At 28.3% G+C, this 20402-nt stretch overlaps 1 protein-coding gene across 4 annotated transcripts in view; it reads left to right on the forward strand.

Annotated features, from left to right (window-relative positions):
• LOC100160941 (disheveled-associated activator of morphogenesis 1) overlaps positions 1 to 12940 on the forward strand; it is a 50809-nt gene extending 37869 nt beyond the window's left edge. For all 4 annotated transcript variants that reach the window (XM_016803492.2, XM_016803493.2, XM_001947021.5 and 1 more), the window contains 13 exons: positions 1981 to 2106; positions 5966 to 6064; positions 6142 to 6414; positions 7540 to 8019; positions 8089 to 8206; positions 8282 to 8414; positions 8476 to 8602; positions 8817 to 9377; positions 9440 to 9738; positions 10830 to 11133; positions 11373 to 11627; positions 11708 to 11878; positions 11954 to 12940. In XM_016803492.2, coding sequence (XP_016658981.1) covers positions 1981 to 2106; positions 5966 to 6064; positions 6142 to 6414; positions 7540 to 8019; positions 8089 to 8206; positions 8282 to 8414; positions 8476 to 8602; positions 8817 to 9377; positions 9440 to 9738; positions 10830 to 11133; positions 11373 to 11627; positions 11708 to 11878; positions 11954 to 12217 — 3210 coding nt within the window. In that variant the 3' untranslated portion in view covers positions 12218 to 12940. The remainder of the gene's footprint in view (positions 1 to 1980; positions 2107 to 5965; positions 6065 to 6141; positions 6415 to 7539; positions 8020 to 8088; positions 8207 to 8281; positions 8415 to 8475; positions 8603 to 8816; positions 9378 to 9439; positions 9739 to 10829; positions 11134 to 11372; positions 11628 to 11707; positions 11879 to 11953) is intronic.
• The last annotated feature ends 7462 nt before the right edge of the window (positions 12941 to 20402 follow it).

Consider the following 20402-nt stretch of genomic DNA (forward strand, 5'->3'; position numbering starts at 1 on the left):
TTTTGTATTCGTTTAGTCTAACATTGAACATAACACATTTTTTTTGGATTACCCGAGGCATAGAAATCTTTATTAATGAGTCCTTTCGTTGTTTTTTCTCGATTATCCATTGTTTGAAACCTCAATAATTACATTTCAGGAAGTCTCAATTTCGCCAATCTTGTACAATATCTGAACACATGACCCCCGGTCAAGCACACGTGGTAAACATTTTAATAAGCCATCTCGCATATTAAATCCTCAATGATTTTGTGCCCGACGTCTGATGATTATGGTTATTGGAAAGACAACCCACTGTGCTGAAAGTGTGGAATTTTTAAATATTAACGCGCTGACCTAGCCCAAGTGTGTTTTCCTTGTTAAAAACAAATTCACTGTAATTGGCAGCTCCGAGCACAAACGTGCATAATCGTTTAGATTAATCGATGGAGCGGACAGTGTTTATTATAATATTATTATTATTATGCTTTCTCCGATATGACTCATTTATTATCATTCCAAGTTTATACGAGTTTATACAAGTTTATATTCGTACACCTAGGGATATTGTCATTGGTTGCTGTTTAGGTACGTATATTATAATATACCCAAGTACAAATCATTATATTATATAATAACAATAATATTTTATGTATACGAACAAAATATATAAAAGTATTGAAATTATTATTATCATCGCAAGAGTGTGGAGAATAAAGTGTAAAAAATAACGCCACAATGTAAAGTATAAGTACTATTGTATTATTTTGTATTCTGTGATTGTCTATAACGTAATATTTCATATTTTCGTCGCTTCAATATATTATTATTTATACCTAGTAGACGATGACGACGAAGATATCTCGTTAAATCTCGACGAGTGTTTTCATCGTTTGGACCGCGACTTCTACGAATTGTATTGCCGTCGATGGTCGTTATTATTATTATTATTGAAATCGTATTTCTCTTCATGGTACAATGAGAAAAACATCGATCAAGTTCAGATTACGTAACTCGTCATGTTTCAAGATCGTTACTGACGATGAAAAGTGTATAAAAGGATTACACATGAAAAATTAGAAAGTAGAAAGAATAGTACTCATCATCGATTCTTAATTTTTTTCTATACCTACCTATAATGCGTCACGTGCGGTGCTTTAATTAAATTTGATAATAATATGATCTATCCGTATCTGTCTGACAGTAAGTGATCAAAGGATATAATTTATAAAACCTCTACAGATTTTTATCCAGAGACGCACGTTTACTTTTATAACGCAGACTTTGACGTACTCGAAGTGGTTTGATCCTCCTAGAACAGAGTTTCGTATCATTATATTATTATATTACTATATAGTTATGTATTGGAGTACCTATTATTATAAAATGTGTAGAGAAATGCGCGATTTTCTTCCCGAACAATAAATTATCGATTTCGAATAATATTTAAATTGTTTAATACTATCTTATGACTTGTTGTTAATACGATAATACCTATGTTCGAAATGAACATGATAGTAAAAAAAAAGAAACAATACACTCTTAAGTACACCATTATAGGTTCAAGTCTTATCCGTTTTTAAATTATACCAACCACCGTAGTCACGTATAAGTTTAAATTGGTAAAGCGTATTACTCTTCGAAAACGGAGGTAACCGTGTATATACTTGTATAAACATAACGCTGCTGTAAGCTGTTGTTAAAACATTTAAAATTCCCTGCATCGTTACATGGGAAATAAAATATTTTTTGGTTAGAAATATAATATTATATGCGCTTATAATATAATGTAGTGCGACAGTGAGTAAACGCTAAATAAATATTTTTACTATATTATTGTTGGCTATAGTTATTGTTACATGTTCATATACATAGTAACACATAGTAAACGACTATAAACTCAATACATAGGTAATATTATACACATTACACATTATATTTGACATTTGTGTGCCTACCTAGATAATGTTTATATTACGAAATATAATGCGCTTTTTCCAGGACGACGAGCCGCCAGAGATCACGTATATCGTGGTCGACTCGGGTACTCTGACGTTGCAAAAGATGACGCCCACCCTACCCATGCCCGAAAAGCCCGAATTGGACAGACTGTTCGCCGAGTTGGTTGTAAGTATCGCACATTTATAATAATATTATATACTAAGGGAATACCACTCATAATGCGCAATGTACATAATATTTTACACATAATGTCATAATATTCTACTCCGGGACCTTATTTACAGCCCTTAGTCTAGGGGCGCCATTTCAACTTTTTGAAAGTTATGCTAACAACTATAAAAAGGCCTAACAAATTTTCAGCAGGCCAATATATTATGATATTGTACTAATATATAAAGTTATTACTTACTAAAAAAATAATATTTCTCGATATGCTCCAAAATGACAATCTTTATATTATTTTCCATGCAATATTAAATATATTATGAATATTGTATACCTAATAATACTAAGTTACTAAGTGACACGTAACACTTAAATAATTCAAACGTAAATTCAAATATTTATAGACACTATATTGTACCAAAAGGCAAAAACCATTGGATTTTTTTTTTCAAAATACTGTGCTCCACTAAATTACATTATAAGTACATAAATAGTGAATATTTTTGCCTGATGCCGAAAAACTATATAGTCAGGCCAAAATACAATCTGAATAAATTGTATGTACCTATGCAAGCATATCCTTTAACACCTCAAATGACACCCCTGTCATAGTCGATTCGTTTGCCATACACGAGTAACTTTTTTTTATGTAGGTATAGAGCGTTATTTTAAATTTAAAAACGACATTTAATAATAATATGGTACCTATACTCTCGTGTCCTAAAATGTGTTTCTGTGGTTAAATTAATTTTTTATGAACTATTATTTATAGACTTATATTATTTAAAATACATTTTATTACCATGTTTTGTATAGTCAATATAGTATACTGTTAGTATCAAATATGTCAATTGAAAATTTTTTTCATTGGAATATTTCAATTGATTACTAATTAATAATTATAGTGTTTTAGGGTAGAAGACAGTCTGACTTATTTTTAGTACCTAACAGACGTTGTTTGCATACATTATTTATCAACAATCTACAATAATGATTTATATCAGGGGTGTCCAGGCCGCGGGCCGCATGCGGCCCTTGGTAGTTTTTAATGCAGCCCTCACTTAAATTTCAAAATCATTAATTAATTGTATACAATATATTAATATTTCGAGAAAAAAATTATTTTAAGAATATAAAACTACAAAATAATATTAAACATCAAAGAAAGATAAACTTTGTTTGTGTTTTATCTTTATTGGCTCCGATAGCAATATTCCGTGTCATTTATCAACAAAAATATTTCTGCTTATTATTCGCTATAGTAAAATTATAAAAAAATGTATTGTTGTATTAATGTATAATAGAATATAATTTAATCATTCAATTTTAATGTATTATTATTAAAAAGTATGTGGCCCACAACAACTTCTACCCATATGATGTGGCCCAGTCAGTACAAAATGTTGGACACCCCTGATTTATATAATATTATATAACATGTATATTGTATATAGTATACTTGTATAGGTAATCAGTAAATGCCCAATAAGTCCTTATCGGTGGTGTTCTTGGGAGAGGGTTATATACAGCGTATTAATTTGTATTATATTCACTTCTCTAGTTTTTTCTTTTTTGTTTATAGTTACCAGTTACTATACTGTACTCTTTAAAATTCAGGGACTGGAAACTTGATGATTTTTGCGGTTCCGGTTCCTATTCGGTTCCCAGTAAAACTAAAATTTTGGTCCCGGTTTGGTTCCCAGGAAAACTAACATTTAGGTTTCGGTTAATTTTCGGTTCTTAAAAAATACAAAAATTATTACTTGATTTGGTTTTTTACTTACAAAAATGTGAAATGTAAAAGTATTTTACAATTAAAATTAATTTAAAAAAGGGTTCTGGTGAGGTTCCGGTATTAAAATTAATTTAAATAAGGGTTTCGGTGAGTTTTCGGTTCCCAATATTCAAAGGGTTCCGGTTCCAAAACCGGTTCTTTTCGGTGAGGTTCCAGTCCCTGCTATTAACGATGATACGTGGGTAAACCCGGCTATTGTAATCCTATTAGAATTTTCAGTGACGAAAAAATGTTATATAATTGACAATATTGTCTGTAATTTTCAATTCTCATTTCTCACAATCTCACAATATGGTATTTTAGTATTTAGCAGGTACCAAGCAGGTGATTATTAAAACAATATTTTGAGAACCAATAACTTTTTATCTACCATAAGCCTTCCTATCGGTAAATAAAAATCATAGAGTAAAGAATATAAAATAAATAAAAATAAATAAATAAATAAAAGTTATATAATTTTTCTGAATTGAAGTTTCCAAAAATAGAAAATGTCATAAATTTTTGGTTTCATGCTTTTGATTGTTGGATAATTTTGTTTTTACAATATTGTTATCTACTCGCGTGAATAATAGGTAGGTATAGCCTATGGTGTTACCCAGAAATATTTATAGAAATACATCGATGGTCATTCTAATAATCGCGGAAAATAACGCGTACCCATAATACTGCGATACTGTTGAATGTTGCTACAGTCAATGATCGTTCTCAAATCGTTTTGGTGATCCACATAAAAGATACTCTTAAATAGAGAAAAATTGCAATAATTATGCCCATACATCTAATTAAGGTCTGTATGAGTGTTTTGTCGAACAAAACAAATTGTCATTTATCTATATTTTATCAACCAGGTTCACTCGGCTTGAATCAAAAATGTGCCCATCTATCCCTATACTTTAAAATCCGCCACCGATTAGCTATATTTTTACTTGATACCTATTAAGTTATGTATAATATAATATAATATTCTAAAAGTATCGATCGATTTTACATCGTCCCCGTCTTTATTTTTCTCTTTTTTTCGGGCGACGTGCATGAAAAATCGTCTCTGATATTATTACCCAACTATCATTTTTCACTTACATAACACGCACGCGCACAGACATCATCGACTCGTCGTGCGATCGCATTCGACTCGCGGCATTGTTGTACAGTGAGAAACTCTCAAGAGAACTACGAAAGGACTTTTGGGACTAGTTTTTATGACCTATAAAATATTGACTGACCACACACACGAGATTTTAATAACCGTCCTATCCGTGTTACGTAATTTTGTGTTATTATTACTTATTGTTGGATGTATATTGTAATGTTGAGTTTGTTGACCACCGGTCTTAATTTAATATTATAAATACGAATATTATATTATTGTTATTTTTGATCAGAATAACGTGACTGAAAACCGGACATAATATTTTCGGCCGTGAATTACATTGTTCATTATTGACTAAAAAATAAAGATTTATGATTTGTGCACTGTGGAGTGCATAATCTTGGTATTATTATGGCGTTTTTTTTTTATTTTTATTATTTTTATTTTCTCGTTGACAATGTTTTGAGTTAGTAAAACAGCTTCATGCGTGTTTCACATTGTTAGCGCCTTAAGATATAAATAGTAAATCTTATTTATACGGTACGCTGAGTATGCAATTTTTCGATTTTTCTATAGTATTTTAACAAAATACATTTCAATTATTTCCCACGTGGCTACGTGTAAGGAAAAACTACGAACAACAGGCAACAAATATTGAATAAATCTCTGTACAAACACTGGATTGTTTTTTACTATGGCTTTCACTATCCTACCCTAATGTTTTAAAATTTATTTTATGGTTCTTCATTTTGCTTTTTATAAGAAATGTAAATATTTTACTACTATCATTATTATAGTTCTATAATTTATTTGTCTGGGGCAGTCAAGTAGTAAAATCCAATTAGAACTATAGAAGTAACATTATAATAAATATAAATATCAAGGTATATGATTAAAATTCCCTAAATAATTAATTTATCATTTTATCACAATATGTGTAATTTGTAATTAATTTGTTATTATTTATATTGTAGGAAGAACTTGATTTAACTGCTACTAATAAAGCAGCTATGCTGGAACTTCACGAAGAAAAGAAATGGCAAATTTATTGCAGTAAAAAAAAGATATTAGAGGTAAAAATATACATTTAAAAGTTTGTTGATAAGATTTAATACTAATAAATAATAATTAACATTATTGATTATCTTAGGATCAAGAAAATACAACAGATTTATCACAATCACCTGAAAATTACATTGAACGAATACAATCGTTAATTGGAGATGAACAGGAGAACACCAAGTTATTTGATTCCCTAAAGACAGCTCTTCGTACTCAGCCTCATAGCTTTGTACTGAGATTTGTCCAAGCTGATGGATTAGTTACCCTATTAGGAGTCTTGTCATCTATGAATTATGACACTCAACAAGGAGCTATGCACACATCAATTATTGGATGTATTAAAGCCCTTATGAATAACTCTGTAAGTTTATTATAATTAAGTTTTATTAACCCTTTCACTACTATACTATTTATCCACTGAAACCGGTGTATGCTACTTAAAATAAAATATTAATTATTTTTTTTAAGATTTTAATTTTGATATTTATGTAGTCAAATTATTTAAGTTAAAAATAATGCAAAATATGGTTTCCAAAACAGAAATTGGAAAATAAGAATATTATAAAATACAGGGACGTAATAGTACGTCTGGAGCAGTGAAAGGGTTAAATTGAATATTACTCAACTGACATTTTTATGTTAAATGTAATCTTTAATAATATTCTATATTGTTAAGTTTCAATATTTTTGCTTGCTTTAATAGTTTGATTTCCTTATTGAAATCCATATTATAACTAACTTTGAAAGCTATAAAATATTATTTTATGAACCACGTCTATCTAGCTAATTGTAATTTATAAAGTTTTCATATAGTTTAGTAATTGTAGAAAGTTCTAATAACTAGCAAGATAAAAATAATAAATATGAAAAATTATAATGAATTTGCGAAGTAGCTACTCTGAAAAAAAGCTGTTGGTGTTATAGGGCTAGTTCAACATTTTATTTGTTACAATTTAAAGTTGATTGTTTTACAAAACTATTTCCATTATCTACTTCAAATAATATTTAAATTTAGTTAAATTGAAAACTTAAAATATTGCTGGATAATTGTAATACAATGTATAAATAACAAGGTAGTCTGTACAGTAATCCTGCTATGATATTTTGTAACATCAACAAAATTTGTATACACTATTTATTTTAAATAATAAATTTAACTAAATCTTATATTAATATTAATTTGAGTACACTTTTGTCATATTATTATGACAATTAGGTATTTACTAATTATTTTATTGAATGATTAATTTATAAGTGCTACATATAAGTGTTATATTATACAACTTTTTCTTAATTATTATATGAGTTTAGTGCTAGTTAACTAAAGACATTCTTTTTTGTAATTTTAAATATATTAAATATATTTTTTGAATCTTATATATAGAATATAGATATTAATCATTCAGTAAATGGTAGTCGCTCATTATTACAAAATAAATGTTCACATAAATACACATTATTAAATAGATTAATTTTATAATTTTAGACTGGAAGATCTCACGTACTAGCACATCCATCAGCTATTAGTACCATCGCTCGCAGTTTACTCACTGAAAATCCCCGTACTAAAGTTGCTGTATTAGAAATTCTTGGCGCTTCCTGCTTAGTTCCAGGAGGCCATAAGAAAGTTCTTGATGCTATGACAGATTATAAGGAGTTTGCTCATGAACGTGCCAGGTTCCAAGGCATTATTAATGATTTGGACAGAAATACTGGAATATATAGAGATGATTTGACGGTGAAAACAGCTATTATGTCATTTGTAAATGCTGTTCTAAGTTATGGACCAGGACAAGAAAGTTTAGAATTCAGATTGCATTTGAGATATGAATTTCTACAGTTGGGTCTCAAGAATATTATTAATAAGTTAAGAGAACACGAGAATCAGACATTAGACAGACATATGGATTTCTTTGATATGGTTCGTAATGAAGATGAAAATGAATTAGCGAGAAAATTTGAACAGGTATAGCATAATATATTGTGAATTTAATAAACATGTTTTATTAATGTTTTATTTGTATTATAATTACAGGAGCAAGTAGATACTCAAAGCGCTACTTCTATGTTTGAATTACTACGCAGAAAATTAAGCCATTCTCCAGCATATCCTCACTTCCTTTCACTTTTTCAGCATTTTTTATTGTTGCCTCGTAAGTAACCGAATAATACATATTTGATATGTCAAACAAAATTTTAATAAAATATTATCGTTATTAATAATGTAGTTGAGTATGGAAGTCTTCCACAGCACTGGCTTTTGTTTGACAGAATTGTACAACAGATAACTCTTCAAACTGATGTTGGTGCTGATAACGATGTATCACCAATTAATATAAATGTCAAAGATATTATTCAACTGTAAGTAATTAAGTAGTCTAAAAAAGTTTTCATTTATTCATACATAATTGTTTTGTTGCAGTTTGGCTAAAGAAGAAGAACTTGTTGCTGCAAAAAATAAAGCTGAAGAACTCGAAAAAGAAAATACCAGTATTTCTGCTTCACTTGCTAAAAAAGAACAAGAATTAGATTTGAGAAATCAAGAAAAAGTAAATATAAATTGTGTTTGACAAACAGTTTTATAAGGTCAATAATATAATTTTGTGATTTGTGGCCAAAATAAAATTAAAGAACCAATACATAATATTATATTATTATGGTCTCAAAAAGTTTACTTTTCTACTTGAGCTTTTACTAACAAAAACAATAATTATTATTTCAAGTGAAATATAACAATTTATATTAATTTTGTGTATAATTTAGGAAGATATGGAAGCTAGTATTTCAAGGATTAAAGAACGTTTAGAAAAAGAAATATCTATTCACTTGGAAACAAAACAAAAAATATCTGAACTCGAAGATACGTCAAGTGAATTACAGCACAGAATTGCTTATGAGCAAGCGGAAAGGAGAAAGCTAGAAGCAATGCTTACCAATGGAAGTTTACCTGATGATGCTAAAGTTAATTTCAGCGCGCCTCCTATGTCTATTCCACCTCCACCACCCCCACAACCAATGACTAAAAGTTGTGGTCCTGCTCCACCCCCAGCACCACCACTTCAAATCCCTCAATTAAATCTTCCACCGCCACCGGGTTGTCTCCCTCAATTAGTCGGCAGACAAAGATCTGTTGAAATTCCAAAACCATCAGCTCCTCTGAAATCATTCAACTGGGCTAAATTACCAGAAACTAAAGTGGCTGGCACTGTATGGGCTGATATTGACGAAGGAAAAATGTATTCATCTATTGACCTTGAAGCAGTTGATAAACTATTCTGTGCATACCAAAATCAAAAGCCGACAAATGGCACAACGACAGCTATTGTAAGTAAATTGTGTAAAAATAAAAAAAGTAACTATATTGACAAACTAACATATTTTTATAGAATGAAGGATCATCTGAGGATCTGAGACAAACTGGTAAAAATAAATCCAAAGTCTTATCTGTTATTGATGGCCGCAGGGCTCAAAATTGCACTATATTGTTATCCAAATTGAAAATGTCTGATGAAGAAATTGCCAGAGTTATAATGGATATGGACACTAAAGATGTTTTACCATTAGACATGGTTGAACAACTTTTAAAATTCACTCCAGGCCCAGATGAAGCAGCTTTGTTAGAAGAACATAGTTTTGATTTGGACAGTCTAGCCAGAGCTGACAGATTTTTATACGAGATTTCCAAGTTCGTAGTAAAAATATATATTTGATATTAAATAATATAGTCCTTTACTCATATTTCATGTTTAAAGCACCCATTTTGTATTTCTGACATAATTAGATAATAGATATTGATTTAACGATAAGCCACTAAAAACAATTAAATTACTTCAATGCACTTTAAACTCTTTTATCATAAGATACAAAATAATACTATAGACCAGAGATTCCCAACCAGAGTGCCGCGATATTTATTTAGGGTGCCGTGAAATTATTTGAAATATTTGTTTAAATGTTTTATAAAATTTACTATATGTATATAGTTTGTAAAATGTAAATAGTATTATAGTATAATGCTAAATTAAAAAGATTTGCTAAGCCCAGCCCTAGGATGCCTCTAGATTTTTAGAAAATGACTAAGGGTGCCATGAGACAAAAAAGGCTGGGAACCTCTGCTATAGACCTAAATAAAAATTATTTTTATATTTAATGCATAGCAAATATTTTTTAATATTCCCGTCTAAATTATTATCTAGTTGAAAGTAATAATGTTTCTTAGTGAAAAATGTTCACACACATTAGCTGATTACCTTCGTCTATGGTACTCATTGAATTTTATAAATAGTTAATAATATATGGTTATAATATTATGCATGTGCAATAGTTAACAATCATTAATTAATAATTATATCCAAATTGTGCTTTGAAAATATACTTTTTATCTTTAAAGTCCAAGAATAGTGATTTAATAATAAGGTATTTCATATTCCGGCTAGTTCTGTATGATTAAGATTTCAAACAAACATATGGATGAGTGCTAAACTTTGGAGTGACTGGAAAAAATGTAAATTACATCTTATCTATATTTCAAAAACACATAATAATATATAATAATAATATATATACAAATATAAACTCAAATTTTTCTCTGTTTTTCATGTAGCTTAAGTTATGAGGAATCTTTTATACACAAATAATAATCTATTTTTCATTATAAACCACAATTATATACTATTTCTCTAAAATCACAACTTTTCACACTGAATACTCAAATATGGCTATCTGCACCTGTTTTGAAATTAAATTTCACATAAAATGTTTTCATGTTTCTTTTAGAATTGCACATTATGACCAACGTCTTCGTAGTCTAGTATATAAGAAGAAATTTATTACCTGGACCGGAGAAGTTGAAGGCAGAACCAAAATTGTGATGGAAGCTTCACGTGAAGTAGCTCGTTCTAGACGATTAAGAAAACTATTGGAAATTGTATTAGCTCTTGGAAACTATATGAACAAAGGAGCCAGGGGAAATGCATGGGGTTTCCGTTTATCATCTCTAAACAGACTTACAGACACTAAGTCAAGTTCTGTTAGAGGCATAACGTTATTGCATTACATTGTTGATATGGCCGATAAGAAGGTAATGTATAATATTAAATAAGTTAAGATATTTTTTTTTTTTTAAGTTCATAAATATTATACAAGATAAGAACATTGTATTATCATAGAATGATTTGAGTATTAACATTGATTATAAATAGTATGCAATTAATTATAATTTATATTTGATGGTATAAATTATAATTTTCATACCTATTCTATGATGTTATATTTTAGTCACAATGACACAACTATTTATTTATCTATTTATTTGAATAGTTCAAGGACATTCTATTACTGGAAGAAGACTTACCTCATGTAAGAGGAGCTTCAAAGGTAAGCTTGGCTGAACTTGAAAAAGACATGTCACAGTTAAGAAACAACCTGAAAGAAGTTGAACGAGAAATTGAGTTCCAAAGAGTACAACCTGCTGTACCGGGTGATATGTTCCTACCAGTAATGAAAGAATTCTTAACTACTGCTACCTGCAAATTTTCGGAGTTAGAAGACTTGTTTCAAGATATGAAAACTAGAGTAAGTACTTACCTTTTGAATTTTTTTTACAATATTAGTTTTTGGGTGCCTAAATGTTATTAAAATGTCTTATTTTATAGTTTGATAGAGCAGTCAGATTATTCGGAGAAGATAATTCTACAATACAACCTGATGATTTCTTTGCAATTTTTGATTCTTTCTTGACAGCTCTTTATGAAGCACGTCAAGATAATTCCAGTGTTAAAAAGAGACGCGAAGAAGAAGAAAAAAGATTAAGACAAGAAGTGGAGGTTTGTGTTGTATTGATAAAGACCAAGGAATAAACATAAATAATATGTTAAATTAATACAATTTTTTTTTTTTAGTTAAAGAAATTAACTCTTGATCGTAAAAACTGTAAAGATAGTGCCAGTGTTTTGTCTAATGGATCTGGTGGTCGTCAAGTTTCTATAAACGGTACATCGGGTGACAAGGCAGAATTTGACGATCTGATATCGGCCTTAAGAACAGGAGATGTTTTTGGTGAAGATAGTATGGCAAAAATTAAACGCAGTAGAAAATCCAGACATTCACCTCCAGCCAGGGAACATAGCAGGGACAGAGTATTAAACGTTACTCGAAAAAAATAAATCAATTTTAATTTAAATGTTTTTTTTTGGTGTATTTATTGTTTATTTTATTATATTAAAGATGACCTATTAGTAGTTCTTGCATTTTATTCTACTTTCTGTGATATACATTATGTTGTGTCCAAAATTGTGTGTATGACTACAAGTTCAACCTTATTGGCTTGAAAATACTCTCCTTCATCTTCTTGTATAATTTTTATTTTTAATTATGTTTTTTTATTTTAACTAAGTTATTTAACTGTAAATTGTAAATATTTATAATGGTAACACCATATATTAGAATGAACAAAATATGTAAAACATTTTTATAGATAGCTTATAGATTTTTATATAGCATAAATTTAAATTATACTTGTTTATTACATTATTTCAACAACGGACAATTATTTTTCAGTGCAACCAAAATTTGGAAGTTGGTGTTTTTATACTTTAAAAATAAAATAATAATAAACAAAAATGTTCATTTAATTTCTATCCAATTGTTACAAAATGTAATTACTACTGTTATTGTAAATATGCAATAATTGTTTATATTTTTGTTAAATTGTACTATGATACTTGTATAAATAATTGTACAAGTGTTATTTAGAACATAACATTTTTATTGAAACTAGATATGTTAATGTGTTTTTAAACGTATTTCTTATCAATTTTATTGTTTATTTAAATTTAGTATCAACAATGTTTTTATACAATATACATTAGTTATTATTACCGTGTGAAGTGGTGTTGCAAATTATGTCATATAAAATTACCTTAAAAATTAAATATAATATTCAATGGCCGAGTATGAAAAGTATTACAGTAGGTACCTACTCAGTAGTTAATTATCTCAAAAACTGAAATTATTTCTGTTAAATTTAGATTTATCTCATTTATATATTTCTTACCTACAAAATAATATCTATAATAGATATTAACTTCTAACAATTGCAATAATTACGACAGTAAAACTAAAATTTCATAATTTTAACCAAGAGGATTACAACGTTCTAGGTACCTAATAAAATAAATTTAATTTTTTGATTATTCAAAATATTATTAATTTAATAAAATTATATGATATGTTCAAACCAACATTTATTTATTTAAATACTTTTTTTTTATACATACTACCTATATTTTAGAGAAACAATATTTTCTTTTTACATTTCTATTATTATTTACTGTTATAAAGTTTCATTTTGATAATTCAATAATTATCTGGAAGAAGATATTACTTTTTAATTGTTCACAATTATTATTACAGTTAGTATTATATACAGTTTAACTTTTGTTGAGTAAGTTACTTAGGTACTCCCAGAGTTGGACAGTACATTAAAAAAAAAAAAATATCAAGATACGTTGAAATAATGAGTAGGTAAACAAGGGACGGGCAATAACACACTTGAAAAAAAAATCGCCATATATTATAATATAGTCAAGTATGAATAGATAATATACTTAACAAACATTAAAATTTATATTACAAACCTATTACTTATAGTAAAATCGAAAAATATATATCTTTTACATATACGGTGTTCAAAATACGTAACACATAAACGGCCACGGGCAAAACCGATTTTTTAATGTAAATCTATGTGCTTCTTATTTTGAACAGGGTATATTTAAAAGATATACCCCTTAAGGTATACCCCTTATTTTGGGTATAAGTAGGTATTTTGTGAAAAATATATTAATTTTATTATATTTTATATTACAAAATATTATCAAAAACTATAGTATTAAGGGGGGTTTGGCTTGGTGTGGTGTAGTGTGTGCACTCAACTGTGGAAACGCACTGAGTGTACGTAACAGCTGTAGTTGCTAGTTCCCGGGATTTTTAGCTACGAATCCTTACCACTTATATAAAAAAACGTGTCCTCCCCCTACGTAAAAACAAAACAAAAACAGCTTATGGCTTAAGTTGTCGGGCTCAATTAAAAAAAAAAAATCAAGAGATTTTTTTAAATGAGAAATTATCTTGAGTGCACCATTTTATCATTTTAAGAAATATTATAAATTGTCATACCAGCAGTAAAATACATTCTACTAAACCAGTAGTATAATTGTCTATACTCTACAAGGTACAAGCTTACAACATGATAGTGATGACCATTTTTCAGTAACTCAAATAATGAAAACAATAAAATTATAATATTATTTTATATTTATGTCTAATCGGCTATAGGGGCAGGGCGCGGCAACACATTATACATAGGTATATACACTTTATCTGCGTCCAATGATATGGTTTTATGTAGGGATCAAAATTTCAGGAAAAAACCGTTTTTTATCCCAGAGCCTTGGAAAACGTGGACAAATTGGAGAATATTAAAATAATACATTTCCAAAAAAAACTGAATTTGTGAAAAATTAAAAAATTGTATTTATGCTTAAAAATTAAAATAAGCTATGTAAAAAAAACCATTTTAAAAAATAGATTAGGAAACCTTTCATTGTCATTTCACATTTGCCAATACGGTTAACAATGTATTATTGTATTAAAATTTAAAATTAATCTATTAAAAATATACGGAAATTTCAATATTTGTTCTAAAAATAACGTAGATAGGTACATATCATATTGTTATTTATGTAGGAGAGTGTATTTCCCCGAAATAAATCACCTGTATTTTTAAATATTAAAAATTGTATACTTATTGTCAATTTATATTTGTAATAACTAATAAGGTATTATAATAACTGGCTGATAGGTTTATAAATTATATTACAGTAACTATTTGATAGTTCTCATATTTTTAAACTTGGCGAGTTGGTAAAAATTAAATAATATTAATAAGAAATAAGAAATAACTACATAGTAAATACTTAATAGTTAATATTACAAATTATAATTATTTATAAATCAAGTATAGAATTCTCTAGATTTATCTACTACAGACTTTAAGTTAGGTATGGTATAATAATATAATATAATATAATATGTATATAATTTGCATGTAATATGATTGTCAACTATCATTATTTATTAGATTATTTCCACTATACATTACTTTTTTAGTTCTTTAGAAAAAAAATCCATTTTTTTATTCAATTTTTCAATTTTTCAGGAAAAAAATCAGTTTTTTTCGTCAAAACTATTTTTTTCCGAAAATTTTAAATGAAACCAAATTTTCTCGATTTTTCCGAATAAAACGGGAAAAAACCCGGGTTTTTTTCGGAAATTTTGATCCCTAGTTTTATGTTTGCTATATTTTATAAAATATTTGTATAATACACATACTCTGCATTGATAGTTCATACTTAAAAAGGTGGGCAAGTGTGTACCGCTCTGTTGTAGGTACATAACAATAATTACTAACATTTTTATTTTCTTCTTAATGGGGCTCCAGTCGGTCGTGTTTTAAGGAAATTAATATACACAAGTAACATCCTGATTTTTGTCCTTTTTCATAATATTGTATTTCAATAATGAAATGATTGTGGATAGGCTAAATAAGTATACCACTGTCCTTCATTGACAAATCGTAAAATATATTATAATATTAATTTGTCAACACTTTTTAATTCGTGTTGTGGCCTGAGGGCCGGTGGCTTGGATTACTTATACAAAAAGTGGCCCGTTGGCCGTTGTTCTATAATTCTATAATTTTGTGATGAATTTAATATTTAACTTTATTATGTTATGGCTAATGGATTTAAATTAGTATGATGAATGATGATAAACGGATAATCATAAATCGTTTTCTACTCTTAAATATCTAAAAAAATAGATTGATAAACTCAATGACTAACGATGATCTAGAATCTTTTATGTTAATGTCTATAGAAAAATCAATTTTTATGGAGCTATAGATATTGATATATCTATTAACTAATGAACTGGGTACTTACTAAAAGTAATATTTTAAAAGGACGTGATACCTGCATGTGTTGTCTCCGTCTTACAAGTGCGTAACATAGCAAATTATACGCAAAGCAGAACACGTGTGCTCCGTTAGCTTAAAAATTAGAGTGAATTGACCTCTTACAAAATCTAAAGGTAAGATTATTAATAGATTAATAGATTAGATTATTATAATTATTCGGGTGTTGACCAGTTGCCCCCACGGCTGTTATCGGGATTTTAAAAATATACCAGTTGCCCTCGACTAAATGTACCAGTTGCCCTCAACGAAATGTACCAGTTGCCTTGATTGACATCAGATCTTCAACAAAACAATCGTCTAATTCACTAGAGGGTAGTAATGAGAGACCGAAAATTAAGTGAAACCATTTTCCAATTTCTGAATTTGGATCTATATAATCCGGCTTTAATCCTAATTGTTGTATGCATCTCTATCATGACTGAGTAGTGAGTTAGATGAAATCTGCATCCCACGACTGTAATTATAATGGCCAAACAACTTTAGAAGCTACCTGGATACTTAGTTCGAAATCGGATATAATAATTGACGGATTGAATTCAAGTTCAAAGCTAGAGCATTTTTTTTTGAACATATTAAATAATAATTCGTACGTTTTTGATGATTTGTTAGGCAGTAATGAAAACACTAATGGAATATAATGTCCATTTTCGACACAGTGTATTGTAAAAAGTTGTAAAAAAAATTTCGCAGAGTATTCAAATGTTCCGTCTAAAAAAATGTTATCTGGGGAACATAAACATTTTAAATTTGATTCTGTCGTAAAACATACAACATTTTCCGTCTTGTCGTTATACAATAGAAAATTCTCACCTTTGTAAGTATTTAATTGTAATAGTGATAATGCTGAATGAACTTCAGAAATAGATTTAGGTAGTGATGGAAGTGTTTTTCTTCTCGCACGATAAATACTTCTGCGAATGGAGTTTATACAGCATTTAATGTTATATCCACGACATTTGATTGAGCTTCTTCTCGTATTAATTTTAATGGGCGTTTAGAAATGTCATCCACAGCTTTCCGTTTTAAATTATTAGAAATTGTTAGAAATTGTTACTTTAGTTAAATTTTTACGCGGCGAATGTTTGTGTTCGATAACCGATTTTAAAAGCACTGTTTCATCTTCACTCACAAACAGCTTTGACGTACACGACTTTAATGTACATCGCCATTTCACACCCGCTCATGTAATATACGATCTTTATAAAAAGTATAATTATTTAAAACTAACAAAACATTGCCCTTTTCACTATACACTCGCGTGATATTTTCCATCGTGTTAACAACAACAGTACTTTTCGTCTACTAAAATGTACCTATCAAAGATATATCATGTATATACATCGTATCATATAATAATTTCTAACAACAATAAAAATACTATTAAAGATAGGTTAGACAAATTTATTAGAAACTCCAGTCAGGTATGGCATAGTATATTTTCATAATTAATATGAAAACATTATAATATAAAAAAAAAATTATTTTTGCCTTAACAACTATGTACCATTGTACTTATAACAATTTACAACTATACAAAAAAACCAATTATTCTTCAAGTCATAGGGGGGGGGGGGGAATTCGTCCCCACTGACCACCTCAAATATGCCACTGTATTTACATATTCATACATATTCCAACAAAATTTACGCCTTTGAGCCTGGTAACAGCCTGGTTGCAGGTGTATACACGTCTAGTTCAGCGAGGTCAAGCATCGGTCGGCGTCACTATAGTTTCCGGATGGGTGACCTCCAGGTTTTTAGTGACGAATCCTTGCCCCACATACACGTATTGACCTACTAACCTTAACCCATCCTACAAAATACTAAAGATAAAAAAAAATAATAAATATATATCTTAATATAACGAGTATTATATTTCGTACTTCACATATTTTTTCCGATTTAAATACAAACGTATTTAATATTCATATTATTCTAGTAATTTATTGAATATGCACTTGATGTACAAGAATAATATGTGAAAGAGTTGAAAATTTACTAATTATTATTTATGTTTTTCAAATTAAATCTAAAACTATAATATTTAATAAACTAAAAAATCATGAAAAAAATGTAGGTACTTTAGTATGTAATACTTTACTGTGAAGGTGTATCAGAAATACCTGACAAATGTAATAACTTTTGTTCCAATCAACATTTAAAACAGTTTGCTCTACGAGTATAACAATTTTTATTTTTATTTTTTAATATTAAAAAAATAGATTTCATAAAACTTTTTTGGAAAAATTTAAAATAGCTAATTTGTAAATCTAATCTAAAAATAAATCTAATTATTATTAGTTAAGTAGTTTATTTTTTACATTTGTTTAAAATATCATTAATTTTTTTAGTCAATTAATTTAAATATTAATAACTGGTTTCAAAATATTATTTTTTGTTATTTTTTGGCATAAGTAAATCTTAAATCATGTATTATCCATATAACTTTCATAATTGTTTTCATAGCTTCTATAAACTTTTCATTTCTTAATTGTCAGGTCTTTCTGTAACACGAAATGCATAAGTACCTAATGTAAGTACTTAAGTACTAATAATACATTTTTTCATGATTTTTTAAGTTTGAGAAAAATATAAAATTGTATTCGTTTCTTGCAATTCTGATGTGGGAAATTCGACTATTCATAGCAGCTAAAAAGAGTTTCTTTAAATAATTTAAATTTTTAAATATTTATTTTTTCTAAAGAGAAAATAAAATATTTTAAAGCGCATAATATTTGAGCACTTTTGCATTTAATTTTAGTATATATGGTACATTTTTAGGACTTAAATGCATGGATTTTTCATGGATTTTAGAGCAACCCTAAAACCTATTATTGCCCTAAAATTATACCGAGCTTATATGACGTATATTATTAATTAATTAGTAAAATATTATTAAAATGCTATTTATAGTGGCCGTTTGCAAAAAGTTATCCTAATATTGATTATTGAAAACATGAACCTATAACAAGTATCTAGAGTTTTATGGTCCTGTAGGCATTAACCAGATTATAATGGTAATTGGTAACGATTATATTTATAATATTAAAACAACACAAATACCGCATGTTATAATATATTATGAATCAAAAACGTTTATAGAATATTAGTTATTAATAAAAAAACATTATTTTTATAAAACAGTTTTATAATATCGTGCTGATATTAATTGGTGATGTTTTTTTGAAACCTATATTCAACATAGCATCAATGTTATGTAACTTCCATTGCACAGTGGGCCCAGTGTGCAAAGTCATATTCTATAGATATTCAAGCGATGTTTCATGGTAACATGGAACATCACATTTTAAGTTGAAATCACGTAAATGTAATATGTATGCGATTGCTAATGCTCATAACTGCTGTCATTCAGAAAATATTGCATATCTGATAGATAGAAATATCGTAGTAACATTTTAAATCTAATGTGTTCAAGTAATGTGTATGTAACATCAAAAATCACATACATATAATGTTATGTTGACACATTATCCCACTGTTGCTAAAACTTTCATAAACATTTCAAATCAACTTGTAACTTTTATTAGATGTTACATAGATGTTATTATTTGTCATAAAATATGAAACTAATTATTTTAAAACGAAAAAAAAATAACAAAAGTAATACACCCCAGAGTACACCCCAGAGAACCTCTTCAGCCGGGGATTGTTATTTTACCTACCCAATGTCCTACGCCTTACACCCACTAGCCTACACCTAACCGATAGTAATTGAAGTATAATTGTTGTATATAACACCTAGTGTTTTCACAGTCGAGTTATAATAGCAAAGATTAAGAACTGTTTCAAGTCATCCGTCAGGCGTCAGTATTGTTGTAATAAAAAGTTATACAATAGAATAAAGAGTAAGAGTTACTCTATATTATTATGTGGAAATAACATGGCATATTAATATTAATTAATTTTAATTAGTAATATTTTTACTTTAAGTAGGTACCTATTAGTAAAATAACATGATTCAAAACCATACATTTCTTTTTTTTCTAATACTTTATAGAGGAAAGAAAATTAGACATATCTACATTATGTGAACAAAATTACTAATTACCTACTTACTTAACATATGAACCATAATAACCGTATTTGTCGTCATCATCGTACAGCATAATATCACATTATATTTTTAAAGTAGAAAATAGATACTTAACTAAAGGGCACCTAAATGCTACTTTTCTTTTGTTAAGCATAACCTCAAATGGCTCAAACATAACACAAATATTACAAGTTTTTATCAAATACAAATACCTAATATTATATTTTCATGTATTCAATGTCTCCACAATTAAATTA

Source organism: Acyrthosiphon pisum, chromosome A2 (genome assembly GCF_005508785.2).
Source record: "Acyrthosiphon pisum isolate AL4f chromosome A2, pea_aphid_22Mar2018_4r6ur, whole genome shotgun sequence".
Taxonomy (NCBI): Eukaryota; Metazoa; Arthropoda; class Insecta; order Hemiptera; family Aphididae; genus Acyrthosiphon; species Acyrthosiphon pisum.